The sequence below is a fragment of the Gymnogyps californianus genome, chromosome 22 (assembly GCF_018139145.2).
Source record: "Gymnogyps californianus isolate 813 chromosome 22, ASM1813914v2, whole genome shotgun sequence".
Taxonomy (NCBI): Eukaryota; Metazoa; Chordata; class Aves; order Accipitriformes; family Cathartidae; genus Gymnogyps; species Gymnogyps californianus.
In genome coordinates this window covers 3,217,665-3,233,075 of record NC_059492.1, presented here as the reverse complement: position 1 = coordinate 3,233,075, position 15,411 = coordinate 3,217,665, and the positions used below count along the sequence as shown (strand labels likewise).

Here is a 15,411-nt window from a genome sequence, read left to right as displayed (position 1 = left end):
GGTCTTTTTGTGCCGGCAGCGCAGAAGCCTGATTCTGTATTTCAGCAGCAAACAGAAAAGATCATGCACTGAGATAAAAATGTGTTATATCCTGCATCAATCCCGAGGCGCAAATAAAGCACTGCGGGGAATTGCTGTCCTTTATCAATAACCTTCACCCTGTAGCTTTTTATTGCGTCGTGGAACAAGCAGCTCCGCGTTGCAGGAGTTCAGACAGCAGTCTTTATAGTCATGAAACTTTTATTTCTCGGAGCTGGCAGCAGCAAGCGCTGGTGATGCACGGTCAGTTATGGTACCTAATTGCACCTAACAGTGCTGAACTTTCCATCTCTCCCTCCTGTTCAAAGGAAAAACACTGAGCACCACAAAGCTGTGCTTATTTAAGTCCTCAGTTCTTGCAGCCAAAAAGGAATGGATGGAGGTAGGGCAAGGGGGGTTGTGTCAAGAAAGCTGTCCCAGGCTTCATACTTTCGGAGTTAAAAAGAGGAAAAATTAATAAATAATAATCCTGCTTTTACTGGGATTTGATTTACCCACATGGAAAGCAACCAAGCTGCAGGCTGCGCTGGCAGCCCCGTAACCGCCAGGGCCACAGGAATCTGCTCATGTTCCCTGGAATTTGGACATTTTTTGTTGCACCCATTTCGCCTTGCTTTCCAGATTGTCACTCAAGTGCGGGGCACGCCCCCTCCAGGAGGCTATTTAAAGAGGAGCTGGTGTGCAACTTTCTCCAAAGAGAGAGGAGAAACTCAGGAGGAGAAGGAGTGAGTCAGTCGGCAGCCTGAATCCCCTCCCTTCCCTTTACTCGGGATGTCTGGCAACTTGGGGACAGTGACCCGGACCCTGTTCCTCCTCCTCCTTGCACCTGGCTGGGTATGTATGGCACTGCAGCCGCTCCGTTTGCTGGCCGGGCGTTGCAGCTTCTTGCTTTGATGCATGCGAACGCTTTCGGCTGAATAACTCTTCCCAGCTGCCACCTGCCTCCGAAGGTTTCCGAGAGAAGTTTGGCTGTTAGCAGAGCAATGCAAATGCACTGTGTAACTAAATCACGCTCGGAGCCGCGCCGCGCGTTAACGCCTGTCATCTACGGCTCTCGGAGCTCTTGGCAAATGTGAATGGGTTTTGTTTCACTCCGCTCTCGGGAGCTAGAAGCCAGCCCTGGTTTACAAGGGGGGAGAAGAGAACAGAGAGTGGTGAAGTCACTGAGTTTATGTCACTGCAAGGAATAAAAGTCTCCTATCCCAGGTCCTTACCATCACCATCCTTCCCCAACTGCCACTGAATCCACCCGTGTGTTCCCAAAACCAGGGATCCCAAGGGGGAAATTAGACTGCAGCCTCTCCAGAGCAGGATTTGTGCCTGTTTTTGTGTTAGTACAAGTGCTTGACAGAGCAGCTGATTCTGCTTAGGACTTTTGTGTGCTATTACCGTGCCGGTAATAGCAGGAACGTTGCTGCAGTCATTAATGTATCTGAATTGCAGTAAGTGCCTTTTGGTTCAGTGAAGAAATCAGGTTCACGGAGCCACTGTGCTTTGCACGGCTTGTTGTGCTGATAGATGCAATAAACTTCTGGTTGATAAGGTCTGTGTGATTGCTCCTGGCAGCACCCAGCATGTGCCAGCCCCTTCCCTGCCAGGAACAGCGTCCTGTGCGCCTAACACTACTGTGATCTAAGGGTAACTTCTGTGATTTGGGACGGTCTTCTTGATTCTTGCACTGACCCAGCTTTGGCAGCATCATATTGGTCATATAAATGATAGCAGTGAATCCCACCGCTGTGACACTTTATTATTACCAAATTTTATTATTTTTGCCAGGAAAGGTTGGACCAGGTGACCTTTGAGGGCCCTTCCAACCCGGTCTTCTATGATTCTGTGATTCTGTGATTCCTCTGAGGTGATGTCATTTTCCCTAAACCTGCCGACTGCCTCAGAAATGGGACTTTAGACTTTCTTTGAGCTCTGAGAGTGACGTTTAGCGGATCGAGCAAGGAAACGAGAGCTGTTACTCCTGAATCTGCCTCCTGTGTTGTTCAGAGGCGAGAGTAGATCCAGGATTGCTGGGAGTTATGTTTAGCTCTGCCAGGCTCAGCCTGGGCAAGTCTCCGTGTCTCCGCTCTCTGTCTGTGAAATGGGGGTGGTGGTTCTTGTCTCTCGTAACAGGCTGTTGTACAACGCGCTGCAGCAACCTTGGGAAGGTGCCTTGAGAGCCTGTGATGGAGGGAGAGCAGGTATTATCCATGAAAATTTAGTGTTTGGAGTATGTCAATAGTTGTGTTTTGGCTGCTCTATCTACTGCCAGTCTTGGAGCGTGAAAGAGAACCCGTTACATGTTTATTGTATTCCTTCTACCTTGCAGCGTTAACCCCTGGCTCCCAAAGCACTTTGCAAACAGCTAGCTCAGCTTCAAAACGCTCCTTTCCCAGCCCTTTGAATGCAGCCGCGAGCCCAAACGCCTTTTGAAAATCCTCTTTGGTTTGGCCCTCTTAGCTGGTTCCCTGGGCTCGTGTGGACATTGACTGGTCAGGAATGAGAAGTCCTGACGATGCCACGGAAGTGCTGCAGTGGGGTGAGCTCGTGTCCTCCGACTCGTTCCTTCCTGAGGGTGTAGGGGGAAGAGTTTTTACGTGAATATGAAGCAGGAAGAACATTCTCACTTTTTCTTTCCCCCCCCCAGGTAACTGGGTTTGGTGCTGGCAGTTGGGAGGAAGCTTGTTCTGGCTTGTCAGCTGAGCAGATGTGACCTGGGAGTCAGTGGTGGAGAACAGGCACGGAGCACAGGCGAGGGAGTCCTCTAGTCAGACTCTTTGCGCTCCCGTTGTGGCTTGGCCGTCGCTCAGGGGTCCTGGGAGCGGCAGATTCACACATGGTGTTTGTGATCGATATGACAGGAGCAGGGAGAGCTGATATTCCAGGCTTTAGCACTTTCTTAAATCTGTAGCCTTGATCTCTAACACTGGTTCTGTTCTGCTGCTCTCAAAGTTCACGGAAACACACTGCTAACCTCAAGAGAAACAAGGTGGAGGCTATAGTGAATTTGAAGTTAGGATCCTGCTCAGTGGAGGTAAAAGTGTAGTTTTGGGGACAGACCCTTCTGCAGAGGGAAGAAAATGAAACGTTCCCCGAGTTGAATCCCTCTGCACGCGGGCCGGTGGCACGTTATGTGGAAATGCTGGTCTTTGTGTTACGTGTGGGTCTGTAGCAAAGCCCTGAATGCGAGTCCTTGCAGTTCTTTGGGACAGTTTGGGCAGTTCCCACACTGGACTGAAACAAGAAGCAATCCTTGAAAATAACGCAGAGTGGAGGGTGCTCCATGCAAACGCAATACAACCCATTTTTTAGCCTCTTTGAAATTGCTGTGAAAGCAAATGAAGTAACGGAGAACTTGAGGAAGTTGGTTCAGCGTTGACTTTCTACCAGCTGTTCCCAACTCAAGAAGTTCCCCTCGCCAGCCAGTTATTCAGTGCTCACTGTTGAGTGTGCATGAGCCAAAAAAGATTTCAGCTCATTCTCTCCTCTCTTGGGCCCGTGAGAGGAGCGGGAGTTATAAATAGCACGAGCTGACTTTGCTCAGTAATAAAACAAGCAAACAGGAGCCCCAACACACCCTGGGGCCGAGTGGACTGGGTGATGAAGAGAAGCATGTCTGGGCTGACTGATTGGCAAACCTCGTTGAAAAGAGCCCCGTAAATACGGATGAATTGGGCCTTTTAAGCCATGCTTCTGCTCGCGGGTGGGGGAACTGAGGCCCGGCAGAGGTGGGGGTGCCGAGTCACCCGGCAGGTCTCGGATACCTCGGAGATCTGAATCCAGATGTTCTTGTGCTGAAAAAGCAGCCGCAATGTAATGAGGAAGTGAAGCTGATTGTGAAGGCCGGGTAAAACCAGGTGGCCTAGTTTCTTTGGGTGAGTTATTAAAGGAAATAAACAGCGCCAACAATGATTAATGAAGGCGAGAAAGAAAACTCGGTTGGGTTTAATTGCGTTGCATTCTCTGTTATCCTGAAAGAGGTTGTTTTGGTTTGTTTTTCAGTAGGAGAGCTATTTTGAGAGTGTTTCTTATATGGCCTGTGGCTGACACTGCATTGGAAAATGCTTGTTGTCATTATTTTTTTTAAGTGCATGGATTGCATCTTAATATAGGTCCTGTGTTAGGAATGCTTTGCCTCTTTTATGATCTCATGTACCCCCCACCCACTCATCCATGGTTGAATAACACGTCCTTTTGGCAGCTACAGCGGTTGCATACATGAAAAACAGTAGGAAAGCATTTCTGTATTTTTAGCCGTCTTTTAATGCGCTTTAGCAGTCGGGCAGAGATCCCTGTGCCATGCCAGCTCCCGGCGAGCGGCTCTGAGACTGCCGTCTGGGAACAGCTGGGCTACAGACAGGAGAGGCTTGTTTCCAAAATACTTTGCGCTAGGAGTTTTCAAGGAGAATTACGCCGATTCCTGCTGAGCAGGGTGAGATTCGGGGAGGACGTGTGAGTTAAGATTTAGCCTCATCCCTGTCCTACCCCATTCTGCGCTGATTGTCGCAGAAGTACAAAGCAGTTGGCATCTTCTGACCCCGTGCGAGCTGAAGTCAGAGCAGCTGTTTTGAGCAACAGTCAAAGCAGCTGGAAAAGTTTTACTACTGTTATTGGTGACAAACACAATATCCGAGGAAGCTGTTTCACAAGCGAGGGCTGGATGGGATATAACAAGTGCAAACAGAGCCGTAGCAAGATTTTTTTGTTGACCTCTCTTCCAGGTGTCGTCGTCCCCCTCCCGCCCGCCCCCAGGCTCTTTCCAGCCGCTGCAGCCCCTCTCCCTGGGTGGCAGTGGCCGGGTATGGCAGCGGAGCTGTGAGGGCTCTGCCCTGTCGGGTGTTTTTCTCTTCACCCAGCTCACAGCAATCCAGGATCCCGAAGCGTTTTGCTGGCATCATCTACGCGTACGGGTTGTATCAGCCCTGGGGTGGGAGCTGATCCGTGTCTAGCAGCGCGCGGCGAGCGAGCGCTGCAAATTGGAGTCGTGCTCTTGCATCCCTCTGAACTACCTGGAGAATTTTAGCGGGCAGAAGCTGAACAGAAAACCAGGCTAGAGTTGGCACACTGATGTTTCTGAGGAGGCGTAAGAGGAGCTTTAGAGACCACACGCTCTGCACCTTTCACAGTCGTGATTTTACGTCTTGCCCAAATCTGGGCGCATCCAGAGCTGAGGCTGGCGTACCTGCTCCGGGCTGATTCAGGACAAGGGTGCCACAGACTGAGTTATTGGAGTGTTTGAAGCGTCCTGGGTTTTCCGGAGGAGGTGAGCCTCCTTCAGACATAGCCTGATCTCTGTTTAGCATCTGAAGTGGCATAAAAGCCAAGGGTGGGTTTCAAGAGGTGGCCAGCACTTCTGAAATGCTGCCAAGTGGGGCAGCTGTAGATTCACACGGTCCCAAGGGAGGTTGGTTACGCTGCGTTCTCTGGAAAGGGGAGAGGAGAGGGCACATCTCTGGGAATAACGAAGAAATTTTGAGATCCAGGGGACAAAACGGGACTCGGGAGCTTTCGGGTCAGTTTTCAGCGCTGCCGCAGTCCTGCTGGCTGACTTTCGGCAGGTCCTTTCGCTATGCACCTCACTTTTTCCATCTTTGGACTGGGTCTAATGATGCTGCCGCAGAGTGCTTTGATGTTTTCTCCTGAGCAGTGCTATGTAAGAGCTGGGGATTGCTTACTGTTAATAATTACTCTTTTATTGCTTTCAGGGAAGCGAGGGGCCGAGCTGCACATGGGACTCCAAGCTACTGCTTGTCCTGTTTGTTTTGGCCCTGCTTCCCAGAGCTATCTTTTTTTTCCCTTGAGCTGCAGATGAGTTAGGGATGAGAAAAAGATTAGTCTTGCGAGTGCTTGGGAGCTGCACGCACATCTTCTGCAGCAGGGCTCTCCGGTGGAGGGCGAAGTCGGTCTTCCCTCCTCTTGATGGGTGTCTGTGCTTGAAGCAGAATCGTGTTTTTCATTTCTCTGCCTGGCTGGCTTGCAGGAGACTCATTCTCTCCACGGCTTGTTTGCCCTCCAGGTAGAACCGCAGGCCTGCACGTATCCATGCCAGTGTCCCTCCCAGCCTCTGCAGTGCCCCGCTGGCACCAGCCACGTGTTGGATGCCTGTGGTTGCTGCAAGGTGTGTGCCAGGCAGCTTGGCGAACTCTGTTCCCTGCAGAAACCCTGTGATCATCACAAGGGACTCTACTGCGACTTCTCCAAAATCCACAGAGGCAGCGGGATCTGCTTAGGTGAGAGCTGTATGTTCTGTTATTGTGCGGTTTTCTTGTGGCCCCTTCAGACCTCCCAGAAAACCCACGGCATCGTCAGAATTTCCTGCGGCGCTTGGAGCTTCATCCAGCATCACGTTGTGAGATCTGTGCCAGCCCTGCGAGCCAACAGTTTCACTGATACCGATACACACGCAACCTCCTTCCTCCTGCCATGAAGGATGTTTCCGAAGGCACGAGTGGGGGTTTGGGATTCTCCTTTGTTCCTGTGACGTTGTTAGGAGACGTCCTCTAACCTGTAGTGCCTGTGGGTGAATATCAGCAATCTGGACTTTTACTGGGGAGTACGGTTGCTTGGAAAATCTCACCCAAAATCTCGCTGCCTTGCGCTGGAGATGACTGGCATTTTGCGCTCGACTGCTTACATGCAAGAGGCATGCCGTGTTTCTGGCTTTAGCCCGTGGGTGGAAAGAGCTGAACAACTCGTTTGCAAAATAGTGTATATGTAGGACATGAGAATTACTGAGCCAGGTAAATACAAATGCAGACCTGTTTTCTCTCCTGGTGCCTCTTTTCAGCCAGAAAAGAAAAATCTCTTTGATTTTTTTTTTTTGTTTAGTAGCTATTTTTAAAGCATGCAAAAATTATTTTGGTGTAGAGGAAAACAAGAAGTATTTCCTCAGTCTCCTGTTCTTTGTTTAAAAACAAGACTCCTCTGCCCCGTCTCTGCCGGGAGCTGACCATTTTTATAATTCAAGCTTTTCGAAATAGGAAGGCACGAGGGCTGGAAAGCTGATGTGAATGCTTTGGGAAGCGTTCAGCCCCTGCACAGGGCATCTCTGGAAATGCTCCGGCAGCCGTGCCACTCACACCACCCCGCGAGAGGGACGCTGCGTGCTCGGGGTGCAACTGCGCTGTTTTGCAGTGCTGGGATCACATACAGGGTTTTTTTTGTTTCTTTTTTTTACTCTAAATAATGAATTTAACTTGTAGAAGGTGTTTTCTCCTTTCTTATGAGAAGTTTTTATACGTTGTTTAATTTTCCTCCCCCAGTTATTGTGATCTTTAGAAGCCACATGAGCTTCCTAGTACTGTCTGTAGGCATTGATACACGTAAGAGCTGACGATTGAAGCTTACTAAGGTAAACGTAGGCGTAATAACATCCAGCGGGTGGAAGCTGTAAACTGCCTAATTAAGACTGGAAATGAGGTGTAGTGTTTGTAGAGTAAAGGTAGCTAAATCACTGGAACAGTTTACTCCGGAGTGTGGAGGAGTTTCCATCTCGAAGACTTCACATGAAGACTGGACATCTTTCTAATAAAAGTGCTTCGTATTCACCATGACGTCTGGGTTTGATACAAAGATTTTGGAGTGAGAGTCCCAGATCCCTGCTCCGTAGAAAATCAGACTTGAAGCTGACAACTGTCCTTCCTGCCTTTAAATGAGAAATTAAGATTTTCACGGTAAAAATCCCAGATGAGCATAGACCAGGATATCTCCCTCAATTGGACTGAGAGTTTGGGCCGTAATGTCCTTGGGTGATATTTTTGTGATGTCCACACTGATCTCTTGGAAGATGGGGGATTTTGGAGGCAGCGAAGGAAGCTGAAGGTGGAGCGATGAATCAAATGAAGGGCAAGATCAGCGTCTGTGAATAGAGAAGAGAGAGCTTCGAGGTGTCCAAATAAGACGGATGAGACGGGAACAGAAAGGAGCAGAGAGGTGTTCGGGTGTCATGGGAAAAGCTGCTAGGTTGGGTACCAGCCTGAAGGCCGTATCGGAAGAGACGGGAAGGGAACCATCGGAGTGAAAATGACTGGATATTTGTTTAATGTTATCACAGCATGGAGCGTTTCACGTATTGCGGAGGAATTCTCCCCTTCTTGCAGAGACCTTGGAGTATCAGAAAGGTTGAGACGATCCCATAGTAACTCTAGAGTAGGAGAGCCTGAGGGTGGTTAGGGTGGCCTGGGTGGGTGCCGGGAGCTGGCAGAGCTGCGGCGGCTGGAGCGGCTCACTTGAGCTCTGCCATATTCCCTGCAGAAAAGGGCAAAAGTCTCCTTGGCCGGGCTTGGCGTGTGGAGGCGGGAGGGGGCAGCGGTGCCAAGCGGAGCTGGTAAAGAAAGAGCCGTCTCACTCCGCTGGCACCATCCGTTTTGGTGCTTTAATTGGATCGGGTCAAGGGGAAAGTGAGGTCATTGTAGGGTAATGAAGGGCATGACAAAACGATTGAGTTTTGAAAACATAATAAAACCCCTGAGCAGGCTGCCATTGCTTGGGCGGGGAGGAGTGCTGCTGAGGGAACAGCACGATCAGTTCATCGGGAAGGGAGAGGGCTTGGGCTAAAAAACAGCGAAAGAGGATTTAAAAATAAGTATGAATGGTTGTGTGGAGGGAAAGTGGACGGCTTCCACTTTGATGGAAAAAGTGAGGATTTTGAAACTTCTAAGTAGGAGCACAGGAGTATTTTTATACCGATGGCATCGAAAAGAGTTGCAAGTTGAGATCCAGCTCTGGTTAGAAACAAGGCATTAGCAGCCCGGAAGGATTTGTGTCCCCTCAAGGACTAGGTGGGCTGGAAAGAGGCTCTCGCTCCCTGTTTGGTCCAAACACTTTCTGTCTGAGACAATGTTCCACGGGCAAGCAGGACTAAGGGGAAAATAGATCAGGTTTCCTGGTAAGCCTCCGCAAGCAGCCAAGAATCCTTCATTTTGGTAACTTCCCAATAGAGGTTTGCATGGATTTCTTTGTTTTTTAAGGGTCAGGATTGCAGAAAGCAGCAGCTGACGAGAACTGTCCAAAAGCAGGATTTCTGTCCTGTGAACGACTCTGAGATTTCAACATCTCATTTCAGGCTGAAAGAAGAAAAAAAAAAAAAAAAATCTCAAAACTTTCCATGAGTTATTCAGAATACTCGTTTGGCTTTGTCAAAACTTTCCACTTCCATTATATCAAAATGTTTCATCTTGATCTTTATAGTATCTAAAATAATTACCCGAGCAAAATGCTTCCCCCTATGGACACTGTCCAACGAGTGTTTTGGTTGAGCTATTGTAAGAGCATAGAGGAAATCTTTGATATCAAATTGAAATGCTTCAGTTGTTTCTCATTGAAAACATTCCTGACGTTGATCTGTGCCTGCAAAACTCTTAATCAAATACGAGTTTTCTGCTGGAAAAGTTCCACTGGAAAAATTTTGGCTAATACAGACGTAAGAACTTGTGAGCATTGCTCGCACCCGCAGACTGAAGATTGCTCCTATGCGTCAGGTATTGTTGCGTTTCCTTTTTTGCTCGTTTAAGTGTTATCGGGAAAGAGTGAAAGCCTCGGAGGAGGGCTGGAGGTGAGAGATCTGGAGATCAGAACAGAGAGAAACAGAAGTTGTGGCTGGAAGGAAGAAGAGATTCATGCATCCCAGAGGAGCCAAAAAGGTCGTAAACCCAAAGTGTTATTTTCCTCTTGTAGGTACCTTTAGACATGTGGGGAACCAGCTGCTCTTAGGAGAACGTTGCCTTTTGGTCTCCTAGGAGTAACGAGGAGCAAAGCCGCTGGCTCACGTGTCGCGTCAGGAACGCATCTTGCACAACACCAGTGACTGGGCACTCTCTGAGCCGGCCAGGAAGCCCTCTGACTGGAGAACAGGCTGTTTACAAGCTGTAAAGACAAAGCCCTGCTTAGTAGCTCATCCAAGCGGAGGAGAGATTTTTCGAGAGAACTTTGGGAGGTCTGGCACAGCTGGAGCCAACTTCCAAAAGCCGATGTCAGGAATAGCCTTGGGTCCAGGGAGCCACATGTTAAATGTGCCAACTTCTGCTGCATCCGGCACTGGGATGGCGGAGCAGGGGAGAGTCTGCACGTGGGCACTTGTCCCTCAGCAGCAGCCCTGTGACCCGCTGCGGCAGAGGCCGTGCTGCCAGCCCCCTGCCATCTGCTCAGCTTCTCCTCCTCCTCTTCCTCCTTCCCGCAGCTCACGAGGGTGCAACTTGTGACCTGCTGGGCAAGATCTACCACAACGGGGAGAGCTTCCAGCCCACCTGCAAGCTGCAGTGCATCTGCATGGACGGGGCCATCGGCTGCATCCCCCTCTGCTCCGACGACCTGCGGCTCCCGTCCCCCGAGTGCCCCAAGCCCCGGCGGGTGAAGTTTCGCAATAAGTGCTGCGAAGAGTGGATCTGCGAGGAGGGCAGTGAGGAAAACCGCTTCGAAACGGCCATGGCGGGTGAGTGGCGGGCGGATGTGTCAGGGCCGGGAGCTGTTTGCTGGGGGATAGGGGTGGATCCAAACTGCCTTTGGATTGGGGCCCTAAGTCACATCTGGTTTGGAACTGGTGGTGACTGCTCACTTGGTGCACCCTGGTGTGGGTACCGAGCCTCGAACTCCAGACCCATTAAGGGGAGAGCTTAGCGATGCTGCGGGGAGGCTCGCACACCCTCTGATACCGCAGCAGAACTGGCTGGAGCTGGGCTGAGGTAGGAAATGGCCCCGTGCTTGCCTGTGTGCTCCTTCCGCTGAGCGGCTGAGGAGCTCACGGGATGGATCAGACCTTTGCTACTGTCTCTGAAGAGTTAGACCAAGTTGGGAGCCGCCACGGAGCTGCCACACTTTGTCCCAAGCCCCAAACCTTGCCTTGTGTCTCTTCCGCGCGGCTCAGTTTTCAGGGAGGATCCAGCACAGAAGCCAGAGCTGAATAACCTGCAGGAGAACTGCTTGGTGCAGACCACCGAGTGGAGCGCTTGCTCCAAGAGCTGCGGCATGGGCATCTCCGCGCGAGTGACCAACGACAACCCCCAGTGCCGCCTGGAGAAGGAGACCCGGCTCTGCATGGTCCGGCCCTGCGACTTCCCCGTGGAAAAAACCAAGGTACTGGGCTTGGGGAGAGGGGACACACCCCGGCGAATGCCAGGGACGACCCCGTTAGGTACTTGTCAGGCTTGAGCCCATCTCGGAGGGTTTGCTCTGTGCTTCCACTTTTTCTGTGTCCTATTGCCCAGGGATGGAGATAGAGCACAGGCCTAGGTGGGCCTTTCGTCTGATGGTCATGTCCTTGTTAACCCATCTGCTCCCTCTCTAGAAGGGGAAGAAGTGTGTGCGGACCCCAAAGCCACGCCAGAGCCTCCACTTCGAGTTTTCGGGCTGCACCAGCACCCGTTCCTACCGGCCCAAGTTCTGCGGCAGCTGCACGGACGGCCGCTGCTGCACCCCGTACGTCACCAGCACCGTGGAGGTGGAGTTCCGCTGCCCCGAGGGGGACTTCTTCCAGCGGAAGATGATGTTCATCAAGATGTGCTCCTGCCACTACGACTGCCCCCGAGACAACGACATCTTCCTGGCCACGTATCACAGGAGGATGATTGGAGACCACGTCAAGACAGAGAGGCAGTAGCCCTCTCCGTGCCAGATCCACAGGCCAAGGTGTCAAGAGGGCTCTGCAGCGCTTTCGTGGCTGCGTCCCAGGACAATGCAGCCTCTTCCCCCTCTGTGAGGGGCTGTGCTCTTCGGAACAGCACCGTTCGCCACCAGTGGTCCCAGTGGCCTTCCAAACAAGCCGAGGTGCGGGGAGGAACAGCCCCATCTGCTCCGGGCTCCTCACCTTCACTCATGGCGTTGCAAAGGTCGGTGAAAGAACCAGAAACAGGCTTGAGCTGCAAACTTGATCCATGTTCCCACTGACCAGATGGGAGAGTGGATCAAAGCCGCGTGGCTCCAGCCTGTCTCCAGCTGCGAGCGCAGCGGGTACGATTCCCCGTGGCCACTGGCCTGCCAAAACCATGCGGCAAACCCAGAGCACGAGACAGGGGAAGCCCGGGAGGCCTGAGCTAAAGCCGGGCTCCGCAGCCTGCTTTCCGGCAGAGCGGGGCTCTGCTGCGTGTTGATGCAAAGCTTCTCGGTGAGGGAAGTGGTCCTGGCCCCGCGCTGGGCTCCTGCTGAGCTTTTCCATTATTTTTGGCTAATCGGATCCAACAAGTTGGCAAAAGCCCTTCGCCATCCTTGTGCCCACCTTTCACCCTCCCGCGTGCTTTCCCGTCCGCAGCTTTGTTCCAGATCAGTTTGCTCCTAGAGAGGCCGGATCATCTGCTGGGTGACCCGTTCTCCGGGCGGCTCAAGGCTGGGCTGTCTTTTTGTTTTTTCCCCGTTAAATTCCTTTTAGCCTTGCGTGCCAGTGAGGCGGACAGCGAAGACAAGGAAACGGCGAGTCATGTCGTGTCACTGCGGGAGACAGAGCATGGCTCCGGGCCTCCTCCGGAAGATCTGAGCCCAGGAAGGAGCTTCTTCATAGAAAAAAGGATTCGGCCAGGCTGTAGCTTTGCCTCTGGCGCTGGCAGGGCAGTGGTCCCTGGGGTCTGTTTCAGACCCGAGGAGCTCTTCCAGTGTGAAATGGGGGTGAGCCAGGCTGCCAGGCTGAAACACGTCCGCTGCGGGTGCTGCTCGTGCCAGTTTTTAGTGCCGTGATGAGCACGTCCTGTTGTCCCTTTCGGTACTCTCTTCAGAAATGGCTCCGGGGTGGGCGAGGGGCTGGACTCCACCGGCTCACACATCCACAGTGGGGCTGCAGCGTCGTTTCGGCTCCGGAGTCTTTGCTGGGGGGTCGTAAGTTGGAGGAACGCAGTTCAGCTCGGGTCTCCCCGGGGAGTTTAAGGCACTGGCAAGAAAAATGCCCGTCTTTGTAAATGGAGCAGATCCTTTCCGGAGTTACCGAGGCAGCGGCACGGAAAGCTGCGTGGTGCCGGGGTCTCCAGCGGTGGGGTTCCCTTCTTGCCAAACCTGTGCAGAGCGGGAGAGGCCACCGGCACAGGAGCGGTCCCGTAAGCCCCCAGCCCGGCTGGCACAGCCGGCAGCGATGCAGCTCCCTGCACCTCGGCAGCTCCGTGCCGTCTCTGAAGTCTTACCAGTTGCGTTTAGTCTGTGCTGATTTTTAGCGGAAACATCCAGTTAAAGGGCCTGATCTCGTTCCTTAAATCTTCCCTGCCTTTCACCACTGGAAATCATGATGGAATTCCTGGTCCCAGCCGGGCAGGAGCAGGGGCCACGCCGCAGCACCGAGGCTTTACCCCACCACAGCTCCCACCCCAAAGCAGAACCTGATGCCGGAGGATAATCCCAGCCGCCAACAAACGCTGCCCTGCAGCCCCCGACTCCGCCGAAACGCCGGCTTGGGGCCTGTGTCGTGTCTCAGCCCCTCTTTTCTTGCTCTCTCAGCCTGCGGAAGCTCGTGAGCCTTCAGCCTCCTGTAATCAATCTGAACTGTAAATAATTTATCTGAGGTTCTTTCTTTTGTTTTTCTAAAGGCCGTTGTACAGTTCTTGTATCCTTTTAGCACAGCCTTGCTCGGGGCCTTTTCTCCCCTTGCCCTCCAGGTCTGCTCTGAACTTTTCTCCTGCCGTTTACACGGCTTCTGAGTGTAAAACTACGCTGACGTTGCACTTTACTCAACGCTAATAAATATATCTTTATTTTTTATATCCCTGGCAGCATCCCTCTGTGCGAGGCTCCTGCCTGGTTTCCCCTCCGCCTTTCCCCAGTGCCACCAGCCTGCTGGGACCGGTGCTGGGATCCTCTGCAAAGCTGATGGCTGGGTGTGGAGGGATTCCCCCCCTCCCCAAACAGCAGCGGGGCTGGTGTTCGTGTCTCACGGGCACCTCTGCGGCTTTCGCGGCTCCTGCTCTGGGAGGGGACGAGCAGAGCCCCCCCTCCGCCTGCTTAAGGACCCAGAAGTCCTTAATACCCGGTTAAAAATAACCCTGGGAGCAGATGTGAGCAGAAGTCGGCGATAATGGGGCCAGAACGCGAGGGGCTTTGCGGTGGCTTAACAGCTTACGGATTCATCCCCCTCTCATCACATTAGCCAGGGGCTCCCGCCTCTCCCACCCCCGGCACCGCGGCAGGGGCGAGAGGCTCTTCCTCCCCCCAAAACCTTCCTCCTCCCCTGGGGAAGGCCTCGGGCTCCCTGGGGAGAGGGAGGTGACAGGGGGACGAGCCCCCGTCATGCTTGAGCAGGAGCTGCGGGGGGGTCGAGGCTCTGAGCCCGGAGCAGGATCCGTCCCATCGCTCTCTGGAAGCTGGAGAGGTGCTGGGGGAGGCAGCGGGGAGGGGACGCGGTCCTTGCCAATGTCCCCAGGGCGGTGGCCATTAGGTGGCACCAGGCACCTCCCTACCGGGGCACCCTGTCCCCAAGGCAGGGTGCCGTGGGGTTGCAGGGCCTGTGCCTGCTCCTGGGGAGCTGAGTGGGTGCCGGGGGCAGGAGCACAGCCCCGGGGCAGCACCCACCGCCTCCAGCCCAGCCCCAGGCACCCAATGTCCCCACTGCCGGGCCACCACCGCGGCTGGGCCGGCAGAGACGGCAGTGAGGCCCTCGGTGCTGGCGAGGGGGCCGAATTCCAGCCCGCCGCCACCTCCGTGGCTGTCCCGGTCCCGGGGAGCCCCGCTCCCCTCTTATCGCCCGCAGCCGTCGCCTGCGCGGCACCGATAGCCCAGGCGTGTCCCCGTGGGTGCCAGGGATAAGGCCGCGTTTTTGGGGCAGCCGGCGGCGTGCGGGGACCCCGGTGAGGAGCGGGGGCAGCTCTGGCCCTGCCTTGGCCCTGCGCCGCCCTTATCGGCCCCCACCACGCCGCAGCCCCCCCAGGGCGAGCGCAGGACGGGGGCTCCCCCGGCGCCTCCAGCCCCCAGGGCAGGGAGGGGTTTTTCCCCTAAAAAGAGGCGGCGGGTGAAAACGAGCATAAAAATCTGTAAAACACCCGATTCTGCTGGTTTTGGGGGGATTTGGGGCTCTGCCGCTGACAGCCGGGCACCCAGACACGCTCGGGGGGGCCCGAACCCCGCCCAGGGTGCCCACGGCCCGTGAGGTGCATGGGGAACCCGTGGGAGCCCTTCCTCCTTATATGGGATGGTGACGTCAGAGCGGCGCTGGGAGGCCAGCGGTGAGGTCACGCGCCCCCCGCGGGGAGGGGGGAGGGAATCTCCTCGCCCCGCCCCTTCGCCCACGGTGACGCCACACCGTCACCTGCCCGCCCCGCCCACTGCAGCGCCGCGCCGCCGCCGGCCCCGCCCCCTCCGCGGCGCTGACGGGCGGTGGCGGCAGCCAGTGGGCGCGGCCGGCGGCGCGGGGGGGCGGGGCGCGCGTGACGTCAGGGGGCGGGGCCAGCGGTGCAGGTGGAGGCAGCGCGGTGCGGAGCG

General features: G+C 54.0%; 1 protein-coding gene across 1 annotated transcript; it reads left to right on the top strand.

Moving 5' to 3' along the window:
* The first annotated feature begins 798 nt into the window (after window positions 1–798).
* Window positions 799–13,669, top strand: LOC127025032 (CCN family member 2-like). Its single transcript, XM_050909809.1, has 5 exons — window positions 799–873; window positions 6,047–6,260; window positions 10,208–10,459; window positions 10,892–11,100; window positions 11,312–13,669. The coding sequence occupies exons 1-5, from the start codon at window positions 811–813 to the stop codon at window positions 11,621–11,623; spliced, it is 1,050 nt and encodes a 349-aa protein (XP_050765766.1). The 5' UTR covers window positions 799–810; the 3' UTR covers window positions 11,624–13,669.
* The last annotated feature ends 1,742 nt before the right edge of the window (window positions 13,670–15,411 follow it).

Excerpts from the sequence above, each read along its gene's own strand:
- LOC127025032 (XM_050909809.1), top strand. The coding sequence starts at position 811 with ATGTCTGGCAACTTGGGGACAGTGACCCGGACCCTGTTCCTCCTCCTC. Across the intron at positions 6,261-10,207 it reads AGGCAGCGGGATCTGCTTAG|CTCACGAGGGTGCAACTTGT; the intron begins GTGAGAGCTGTA and ends TCCTTCCCGCAG. Across the intron at positions 11,101-11,311 it reads TCCCCGTGGAAAAAACCAAG|AAGGGGAAGAAGTGTGTGCG; the intron begins GTACTGGGCTTG and ends CTCCCTCTCTAG.